At 29.7% G+C, this 12,087-nt stretch overlaps 1 protein-coding gene across 1 annotated transcript; it reads right to left on the bottom strand.

Annotated features, from left to right (window-relative positions):
- Window positions 1–1,195: 1,195 nt before the first annotated feature.
- On the bottom strand, window positions 1,196–3,643 carry LOC145937956 (zinc finger MYM-type protein 1-like). Its single transcript, XM_083041300.1, has one exon. The coding sequence runs from the start codon at window positions 3,641–3,643 to the stop codon at window positions 1,196–1,198; it is 2,448 nt and encodes an 815-aa protein (XP_082897426.1).
- Window positions 3,644–12,087: the final 8,444 nt, after the last annotated feature.

Genomic DNA, 12,087 nt, shown 5'->3' with positions numbered 1-12,087 from the left:
TCGTCGCCAACTGTTGTGTATTTCGTTTATTAGACAATATAAAATGTGTACAGGTATCCCAATTACAAGTAGTTAGAATACTGGGAGAATAACGGGATAAGTACGATACGTCCGGTCGGAACACGTGTGTAATAGCAACTCGCTTCTCCTCCTTCGTACACGCACACACGATCCTTAAACCCCCGCGCATGAGCTTTCCTAAAGGTGGTATTTAGATTTAACCGCGTACGTTCGTATTACGTCCGCGCGCTATACAATCGAATATATAACAGTATTCATTTTTATCCTTCTAGTATCACTTGATAAGGGCCCATATCCATAGGCCGAAACGTCGTGTATTTAAAAAAAAAATAAAATTTGCCAGTTAGGTCGAAGAAGAATAAATTGTTGGTTTTGTTCATTACTGGCGACCTTTACGTTCAAATTTTTGCTTTAATTTATGTACTGAGGAAGACTAAGTAAAATCGAAACGTCTAATATCATATATTTGGAATACTATATGTATACAAATATTGCTCGTAGTTGGCCTTTTACAATTTATAATTTGTTTTGCATTAAACGAGATTTATCTTAATTTATTTTATTTTAATTTAATAAATTTTTTATTAAGAGATTATACACTTATAATTTCTCTAAATAAAATAAACTTTATTATACTTTTTCTTTATTTTCTATAAAAGAAACTTATAAAATTAACTTTTTTATAAAATTTAAACTTATTAACTTTTTATAAAACTGTAAATTCTTAACTCAAGCTTGTTGAATAATACTTTTTCGATTTATTGACTCCGCACGGACTCATATGAGACCCACTATGGATGAATTTTTTAAATCATATTTTTTTCGAAAGCAATATATTGAAGAGAAATAGAGTAAGGCAAATTCACGCGACTTTGACGATTATAAGCATTTAATTTCAAATCTTTATGTTTCGCTTTAAAATATTATAATTTATTTTATAAAATATTGCTTTCAGCATATTCCCTAACACCCAGTGGCGGATTTACCCATACGCTAACTACGCTAAAGCGTAGGGCGGCAAATTTTTGGGGGCGGCAGATTTTTTGGGGCGGCCAATTTTTGAGGGTGAGATTTGGTGAGCATGTTGTGGAGATGGTAGGAATCTGTAACATATTTCATGAATAATAAAATATAAGTAGACACAGGAAAGTTTTGTAATGAACAATATTAACATTTAATACTCAAGTGGTTTACGGCGAGATTTTTGGTTTGCGAAATCTTCAATAATGTCATCGTATTTTATGCTCATCATAAGTTCGGCTTCAATGACCAAGATTGCCAATGAATTTAAACGTTCTTCCTCCAACGATGATCGCAAGTACGTTTTTATTCGCTTTAAAGCAGAAAAAGATCGTTCTGCTGAGCAATTTGTGGTCGCCACTGGTAATAAATTTTGGTCGCGTATAAGCTTACAAAGATCGATCAGTTTTAGTTTATTCTTCTCTTCTAAGCTAGTTTTATTAAGAAACTGACGAAAGTGCACACATTCAGTGGCAAATGAATCTTCTAGATCTGCGGCGTAATAATTGTAAAGTTTCGTAGCTTCTTCATGTATCGTGCTGTCCGACAAGTGAACAAGGTTTCTAATAAAATCGAAGCGTTTGAAGACATTTTCATACGCTGAATGTCGCTTCTCCAATTCAGATCTGACGCGATCTAATATCACGTAGAAAGTTTCCACTCTGAACTTATTTTTTCCGGTCATGATAACTTCGTTTTCTTTCGATTCACCGAGTTGAAGCTTTCGTTTGCAGCTTCGTTTGCTATCGAATTCGTACTCTTCAGGAATTATGCATTTGGCTTTCTCTACATACACTTCAAACATTTCATCACTTCTCAAGCTTTCTACGAAATCGATTAGCGAACGATAAAGCTCTACAGTGATTCCTATGTCGATATCTACATTTTGCAGCAGTTTACTCGTTGCATTAAATCGATCCAATAGCGAGTTCCAGAATACGGCCATAAACACTGTTTCGAATCGGCTAAGTTGTTTTTTTAATATAGCAGCTTCGGATCGGGTTACCGCTTTTTCGTGAACATCTTCGATCATTATCAAAGATTGCAATACACCATCCCAGTTTTTACACAAACTATCGCAAGCGTCGTGACGAGATGACCATCGAGTTCCATCGACTCGTTTTAAAACTTTCATATTACTTTTGGTGTTTGATGATAAAAGGTCCCAACGTCGAGTAGACGCAGCGAAGAAAGTGTACAAACTTTGAAGAGTATTGAAAAATGATGCAGCTTCTGTGACACATTCCGCGGCACAGGCTCCAACCAAATTCAACGAATGAGCCGCACACGATACATAATCGGCAAGAGGATTCAATCGTTTCAACCGTGCTTGTAATCCTGTGTAGATACCAGACATGTTGCTAGCATTATCATATGATTGTCCTCTGCAGTTGCCTATGTCAATTTTGAACGATGCGAGCATAGAAGTTACAGCCGTTTCAAGTTCTTCAGATTTATGTCCAACGTTTGGTAGAAAATTAAGAAAGCGTTCGATCGGGTTACCATCTTCTTTTACATATCTTATAATGAAAGAGAGCTGGTCGATATGAGCTATATCTGGCATTGAGTCGATTATGATCGAGAAGTACTTGGCTGCTTGTATTTCGCTCACAATAGTATTTTTTACTTTTAATGCGATTAGATTGATGAACTCATTGCAAGTCGTTGAGGAGAGATAAGTTTTTCCACTACCAGAATTTCCACACTGTGCTATGTGCGTCGACAAGAACGGGTCAAACTCGGCGATCGTTTCCAAGATCATCATAAAATTGCCGTTTCTCAAAGAATCGAAACGTTCAGACGATCCTCGGAATGGAAGGCCGCGACTAGCAAGGGGTTTTATGGCAACAATCACTCTTTTTAATACATTTCTCCAATATTCGATTTCATTCTTAACTTGTCTACAAAGATCGGAGTCAACTCTTCCTTCCGTGCGACTGCGATTTATTAGCGCAATTTGACACTGGAGATGCTCTTTTGAATTTTCGTGCCCGCTCAATATTTTATTCACATTACTCCAATCTCGAAAACCTTCTATCGCCAACTGAGAAGTTCCACCGAACAATCGGCACGATACGCAAAATAAAGCCTTTTTTATAGGAGAATAAATTAAATATTTCCGCAGCTGATTTTCTCCATTCGGCAATCGTCGATAAAACGCGTTTTTTGAAAGAAATCGATCTTGGTTACCAAAACGAGTTTTCGACAACGAAAAATCGGCATGCAAATTTTGATTAATTTCCTTCGAAAGTAAATGATCGATTAAATTGTCATTAATTTTCCATTCCGCGGGATCGTCACTCACCGAGCCTAAGCTTAAGTCATTTGCGTCTTCCGTAGTCAATTTTGATATTGCGATTTCCTGTTTTTGTAACTGCTCTGATGTAGTGCTCGAAGTACTGCAAACTTCATTTCCGGTTGTAGTTTGTACGTGGGTCTCAAAAATGGGCTTGTCAATATTCTTTTCATCATCCTGAATGATTGGATGGAAAAAAGTATGTAGCGTCTTCGTCTTTTCCAACAGCTCGTCTTCTTTCTTTCTTTTCTCTTTTCCAATCTTTCTATATTGATATCCACTTAGTCTTTTTCGACCATCACTCATTTTAATGCTATATTCGTACCGACTACTGAGTCTGTAAATAAAGCTAAAATAACTGTTGCCCAAATGTAGTAAAATAACGCACTCCCATCTTCCTGAGAGTTTACGCGACTGACAAAAAAAAACAATGCAATGCGCGAACACCGACAGTCGACAATCTAAAGTGTGAAGCGTGCAATGGAGCGGTCTGATATCTGATATCTGAACCAATGTCATTCGTAATACACGTGAATTTTGAAATCACGCATTGTTCCAAAATAGGTATATCCAAAAATCTTTTACGCTATTTTTCTTTCGAATGAAGTATATTTCTGTTTTTAGAATTTTTATATATAATAAGATTCATATACGTGTACATATTAATCTGCAAACAATTTCTTTGCCGCGATCAATGCTAAAAACGTCTTCACTCTTTGTTTATCATTTCGAAAAATATTGAAAAACTGAATGGAGACAACATTTTTATTAGTTCCATTTTAATACATTATACATACATTAGAAATATTTAATAATTGGTTAAATTCCCATAACTTTGGCGCCTCGAAATGTAAGTGATATTCGAAAGACTTTTTAACGAGAAACACGGAAAAAATAATGAAAAAACTCTGCGATCATTGGTTTTTGAGATATCGAATTTTAAAAGTCATAATACGTGAAAACTAATATAAGCGAAACCGTGTATTAGTTTTCACGTATTACTTTTAAAATTCGATATCTCGAAAACCAATGATCACAGAATTTTTTTTATTACTTGTCCCGTGTTCCTCGTTAAAAAGTCTTTCGAATATCACGTACATTTCGAGCGCCAAAGTTATGGGAATCGTGCCTAATAATGAAACAGTCAACAAAATGAGTTGATAATTAAAATTGTTCTAAAGCCGTTCTACAGTGCATTATTTTACTATACATTTAGGCAACAGTTATTTTAGCTTTATTTACAGACCCAGTAGTTAGTACGGATATATAGCATTAAAATGAGTGATGGTCGAAAAAGACTAAATGGATATCAATATAGAAAGATTGAAAAAGAGAAAAGAAAAAAAGAAGACGAGCTATTGGAAAAAACGAAGACGCTACATACTTTTTTCTGTCCAATCATTCAGGGTGATGAAAAAAAAGTTTGAGGGGCGGCAAAATTTCAAATGCGTAGGGCAGCAAGTTTGGTAAATCCGCCACTGCTAACACCCAGGAATACAATTAACTACGTGTATTCAAATATATTGTATTGCGTCACTCACGCGTACGATTCGCATATACAGAGATGTTCAGCAATAGGTGGGACAAAATTTAAGGGGTGATTCTACATGATAAATTATTATTGATTTTTATTTTATCATGTAGAATCACCTTACATTTTGTTCTATCTGTTGCTGAATGCATAAGCATACCAGCGTACTACCTTTTTGGTCTAATATACGTAATATAAATCTGAGCCGTATGGGATCCGTGGTTTAAAAATTTTAATGTTCAATATTTTAAAACTAGCCAAAAATTAATCTTTTATATATTTAAACAGTACTTTATCTGCACATTATGATGGTACCATCAGCATATTAGCGTACAAACTTTTTGGTCTAATATTCGTAATTTAAATCCGCGCCGTATGGAGTCCGCGGTCCAAAAATTTTAATTTTCAATATTTTAAAACAAGCCATAAATTAATTTTTTATATATTTCAACAGTACATTGTCTGCACATTATGATGGTACCATCAGCATACCAGCGTACAACCTTTTTGGTCTAATATTCGTAAAATAAATCCGCGCTGTAAGGGATCTGCGCGGCTTAAAAATTTTAATTTACAATATTTTAAAATGAGCCAAAAGTTAGTCGTATATATATTTTAATAGTGTATTGTTTGCAGATTATGTTGGTACCATAAGCATATCCGCGTACTACGTTCTTGGTCTAATATACGTAAAATGAATCCGCGCCGTATGTGGTCCGCGGTATAAAAATTTTAATTATCAATATTTCAAAACGAGCCAAAAATTAATCTTTTATATATTTCAAAAGTACATTGTCTGCACATTATAATGGTATCATCAGCATACCAGCCTACAAACTTTTTGGTATAAAATTTGATCAAATCAAAGCCAATTTGAATCCAAGTCAAATCCAATTTTAATTCAAGTCAAAGCCAATTTCAATCCAAGTTAAGGTCAATTTCAAATTAAGTCAAAATTAATTTTAATTTAAGTTAGAGCCAATTTTAATTAAATAATTAAATAAACAAAAATAAAATTCAATTCAATATTATGTTTAGCTTATTTTCCACTTTTAGCTTATTATCCCGTTGGATCTCTGAAAAAGAAAATATTTAATTATGGAAATAATTTAATTTTTTTCTACTTTTACGATATTATAAAATTTGTATATATACATAAAAAATTTTAAAAATAATTTAATAAGAAATCTAATTATTTAAAAAAATTATTAAATTTAACTAATTAGATTTAAATAAATCTAATTATTTAAAAAAATCATGTAAAAAGAATTACTTAAAAAAAAGCATATAAAAATCATGTAAAAAGAGAATTGGATGTATTAAAATAATTTTAAAAAATATATACAAACCTTTTTTTGTCTCTACTTTTTTCTTTTTTTTACTCTTCTTTTTTCACTTTTTTTTCTTTTTGTTCTTTCTCTCTTTCTCTCTCTCTCTCTCTCTCTCTCTTTCTTTCTTTTTCTTTCGCTTTCTTAATCAAATGTTTGTGAATAAACTGTAAAAAGTAAACATTTATATGTTTAAATATATGTATAGATATTAGATCAATTTCATTGGAAATTTATAATCTCCGTTATGAGTCTATTGGACGTAATGTATTAAAAAATGTTTCAATCTTGTTTTGTCAAAATTAAAACAAGATATGGTTTTAATGAGTTTTATAGCATAATTAAAGTAATTATATGTTATAAAACTTATAAAAACTATCTCTTGTTTCAATTTTGAAAAAAATTCGAAAAAATTTGTAATTTGCAACATATTTTAAAAAAAATCAATTATGTGTTTTCTTCACACCAATTGATTGATCTCATTATTCTGTACATAAAAGTATTAAGGTAAGATTACCAAAAACTAAATATTTTATATTTTATGTCAAAATACTGTAAACTTCAAGTTATATAACTCAAAAAGTACTTAAAAATATTTTATTATAGTATTTTAGAAAGCTCTCGAGATAAGCTACAAGAATATGCAATAAAAAGTGGGAGTTTCCATTTAAAAAATTCAAAGTAATTTTTACGTGACCTTGATGGTGCTATTCAAGGTCATACTAATATTATTATGTAATGCGCCATTTAAAGCTCTACTACAAGTTATGTTTGAAAGATTTTGTTCTAACATGCATAGTTTATGAAATATTCGACCGTTTTCGGACTTTTAGAATACCCTGTATACAGGGTGTTTCATTTTAATCGCCCCAGGAAAATATCTTGAAAAATATGAAAGATATGGAAAAACGATTTAAACAAAATGAATATTTTACGAGATATTTCATAATTTACGTAAGATTATGTCAAATTAAAGTATAAAATATCTCGTAAACTATACATTTTTTAGTCATTCTACCCTTATAACTTTTTTATACAGAATGTTACGTAGAATCAATTTATATAAAAAAAATATAGTAATTTTATTTAAAAAAACATAATTAACATTGAAGTCTTTTAAAAAAATATCAGTAGCGACATCTTCTGTCCCCCTTCAAGTCAAACAACTTTTATTTGAAAGATTTTGTTGTACAATTAAAAATAAAAAAATTATTTGAGGTGTAAGAGATAAATGAAACATCCTGTATACATATACAAGATGGATCATTTTAATTTATCCATTTAAATATTTCAAAAAGTATGAAAGATACGAAAAAATGTTTCATACAAAAGTTTTTTAACTTCGAGGAGAACATAAGATAATGTTATTGGTTTGATTTTGGACAGTCATTTGAAGATTACAAAGTCTCTTTCAATGTCTTAATGGAAATGTATATTTTTTAATGCATATTCTTGTAGCTTATCTCAAGAGCTTTCCAAAACACTATAATAAAATATTTTTCTCTTAAGTACTTCTTGTATTATAAGATTTGAAGTTAATAATTTTTTGATATAAAATATAAAATATTTTGTAAAATATCTAGTTTTCGATAATCTTACTTTAATACTTTTATGCACGGAATAATAAAACTAAATATACTTTATATACTTTATTATATGTTTTGGAAAGCTCTTGAAATAGGCTACAAGAATTATGCATTGAAAAAAATTTATTATCAAACAATTATCTAAGGTCAAACCAATGATATACCATCTTATGTCCCCCTTAAAGTTAAAAAATCTATGTATGAAACATTTTTCTCTACGACCGTTTTCTGTAAAGTTATGAGGGGTAATAAATTAAAATTGTAGAGGAGAAGAGGTGATAATGTAGCCTCCCAGTTTGTTTTGGTAATAAAAAAATTAAAAAAAGACTTTTGGGAATCAATTAATACACGTCATAGGGTTTTTTATTTCATTGGTCAACGATATTATATTTTGGATTAAATGAAATACTAAAAGATTTTTAAAAAAACATATACTTTTCAGAAACACTCCAAGGCTGCGTTCGGAAACAACATTTTAAGCACTCCGAGTGTCGTTTTATCTTTGTTCACCTTTCGCAAATAACAAAGATAAAACGACACTCGGAATGCTCAGCGTATTGTTTCCGAACGCAGCCCAATATAACAAAATGAGAAAAGTGCGGGTAATATAGCACCCTGGTGACCATAAATGTACGAATCAAAAATGATACTTGAACTCAGTACAAAATCAACATTTAGTGACTAAAGAATTATTCTCTTAGAAAATAAATTAAATTTTTAAATTGTTAAATTAATAAAATAATAAAATAAACATATCTATAAGCAAACATATCGTGATTTTACTTTCAATATGTTCAAGACAGGATGTTGTTCTGTAATTTTAACACCTCATAGTTATCTAGAACTCGATTTTTCAATAGTTTATAAAAAAAACTTTCGATACGTTGAAAATTTTATTTATTGCGTGTAATGATAAGTCTCTATTAATGACAAACGAATTGTCAGACATCAACATTTAAGGGTTAATTTCTACTATTTTAAGTTTTACGTAATACGCAAAATAAATTTTGGTTGGCGTTATTAGTTAATTTGATAAGTGAGGAGCCAATATATCAGCAGAGGCCACATTACCATTTTTTTCTTTGCTCCTTGTATATACAGTGTCCCATTTTAATTTCCGCAAACGTATCTCGACAAATATAAAAGATATCAAAAATATTTCAATTAAAAATTGTATGATTTCAAGGGGGACGTACGATAATAATAAGGATTTGACCTTTTTTTTATTTTTCGTGTTTACTACTGAGCCGAGCATCTGTATGTATAGTATACTTGCCTCGCACTGCCAAGATGAATCGAGCCGAGTCGAGCTTAGTCGCGTCGACTTCGTAAATTTATACTCGTGTATATGATGAAACGAGATGCGCTTGCTCTCACCGTGGGCAAAAATTGCTGATAATTGCAATCGACCAAGATCGATCGAGATGTTATATACTTTCTTGATACTGGCGCGTGTCAGATTAGAACGGATACGATATACATGATATACTTTTTTTCTTTTTTGCAATTGTGATGAATATAGTTCTTGCCTGTGCATGAAGAAATTTAATATTATAATTAAAGATTTTATAATAGAAATTGTATGCTGCATTCTTAATTAATATTTAATTTTCTACACGTATTTATTAATTATAAGTATTTCATGAAAAAAGTTGTACTATATAAAAGTAAATGAGTTGTAATATATGGTATAAAAGTTAATTGTATTTTTTTATTAGTTAACAATAGAAATAAAAATTAATTTTAATTTAACAATAAAAAAAATTTAATTGTAATTTAATATTTTACACACTTTTGTATAAATTTAATATTCTACTTACTTTTATATAAATTTGCAGAAGTTTTAAAGCGCAACACTTTTTTTAACCTCGCGCAACATAACACAAGCTGTCATATCACATAACAAAACACATCATTTCGTGAAGCTTACCGCACAACTCAATAAATTTGATACATTCGAGATTTCACCATTATTTTTAAAAGAAAGAGAAAAGTTTATATTTTATTTTATTAATTCATTACAATACATTGTTCTGTGTAATACATTTAAATATATAAAATAATAAATTGCAGTAACATCAAAATAATATAATTTTTCATTCGAGTTTAAGATTATTTTATAGCGTTTTCCAATAAAGCAGGTTTGATCGACTTGAGATCGATTAATGACGTAATTAACCAATCACAGCCATTTATTCTTCAGAGAAATAGTTATGATTGGTTAATGACGTCATTAATCGCTCTCGGATCGATCAAATCTACTTTATTATTCGAAAACGCTATTAGAAAAGGAAATATAAAAAAAAGTTATTTTTTGAAATAAAAAAAAAATGAATGTAACATAAAAAATATATATAAATATATATAATAGAGTATTTAAATCTATATTGAAATACAATAAAGATAGATTTTTTTTCATATAGTGCGTAATCTATGAAAATTGGATTATATGTTGAAAGAATGTACGAAATAAAAATCGATATGTATTGTATAAATTGTTGAAAGTATACGTTACAATACCATAACATGTGTAAGTGTAGAACGTATTAATTGTTTCGAAATATGATTTAATTTTAAACGTTATTTCAAAATGTTATACACAATATTATTGAAACACTATATACTAATAAAATATACTAATAAAATATAATTTTTAGATTTGTTTCCTGTTTTTGATTTAATCAATTTTAATCTCGATTCGACCTCTATCTTTAATTTATTTTTTACAATCGACTTTTTATTAAGCGTAAATACTCATAAATATATAACATATTCTTTCTAACTACACTGAATTTTCATATCAAATTCTTTGACTAATTTGATATTAATACTTTTAAAAAATTTCGAGACATTAATAGCTCGTAGATTCGAATTTAAACCTTTAAAAGAAAAAAGCATTTTGCAAATGATACTTTTCACACGCCAGCAGATAAAATCTTATTTTTAATTTGCATATTCAAGTAAACGCGTTGCATTAATACAATTTTAATTTTATATTTAATTGCGAACATACTTAATGAGTCGAGTTAAAAAAATTGCATCGCTAATAACAGTTTCTCTTAAAAAAGAACATTTCGTTCACAAAAATTCACTCGAAATTATTAAAGAAACTATCATTAAAATTTACAGTAAAAACGAAGCATCAGGTATGCGCATCATGTATAAACAACATCATAAATAACGGAATCGCTCTTTTACGAAAAATTAACGCTAAAGTGAAATATCAGTCTACGAATTTTTTAAATTGGATACATTCTGTCCATATACCAGCGTTATATTGCAATGTTACACATTACAGGCATCATAAACAGGGATACTTTCGCAAAAGATCAAAATGATTCAGATTAAAATGATCCGTGCATTGTGATGGCCAAATCTGAAATTTCATTGAATAAAGTTACAATGAGAGTCAATCTCATTGAAATTTTATTCAATGAAATTTCAGATTTGACCAATCACAACACACGGAATACACGGATCATTTTAATCTGGATCATTTTGATCTTTCGCGAAAGCACCCCAGATGAGATAGATAGAGAGAGATTTCGTAACATAAATTTTACAAACAGCATTTTACAAGCAATTATAATTTATATTTTAATAATTATGCTAATGTAATTACGTTATATACACAACTATTCACATTACTGCATCATATATTACATAGTCCGTATAATATAATTTGTAGATAATTATAGGTACAAATTAAAAATTAAAAAGATGTATGTGTAATATCTGAATATTGATAAGCAAATAATAAATGTTTTACTTAAATCTTATATGAACGATGAATTAATGTAAATACATTATCTTTTCTTTTAGTGTTTTACATACATATATATGATTTATCGAATAATTGCACACAACAAACGAAGACTTAGATTATGCAAAAAAGGTCAAAAGTGAAGTAATCAGAATTGAGAATTAATGTTGATTAAATCGATGCCAGAAAGCGAAGTATATATAACAAGCTAGCCGATATAAATTATACAATATACAATTATACAATTTATAGGGTTTAGCTGTAGAGATATCGAGAGAACATCAAGTAAACCAAAATATGTTATTACACAAGTTACAGTTAAAAATCTCACCAGTAGATTCGATAGCTTCGCAAAGACCGTTGAGTTAATTAAATAATAAATATCATTTTTAGACAAAGTCCAAATTAAGAATTAATTATTTATAAACTAAAAATAAAAAACAAAAAACTCACTGAAAACATGACGAATACTTTTTAAATTATTTACGAATAATCTTGTTAGTTGACAAATCGGAAGTTCCATCTTCTTTTGGAAAAGATCT

Source organism: Prenolepis imparis, unplaced genomic scaffold (assembly GCF_030444845.1).
Source record: "Prenolepis imparis isolate NDT839.2.m4 unplaced genomic scaffold, iyPreImpa1.0 SCAF_6, whole genome shotgun sequence".
NCBI classification, from domain to species: domain Eukaryota; kingdom Metazoa; phylum Arthropoda; class Insecta; order Hymenoptera; family Formicidae; genus Prenolepis; species Prenolepis imparis.
This window is presented reverse-complemented; position numbering and strand designations above follow the sequence as displayed.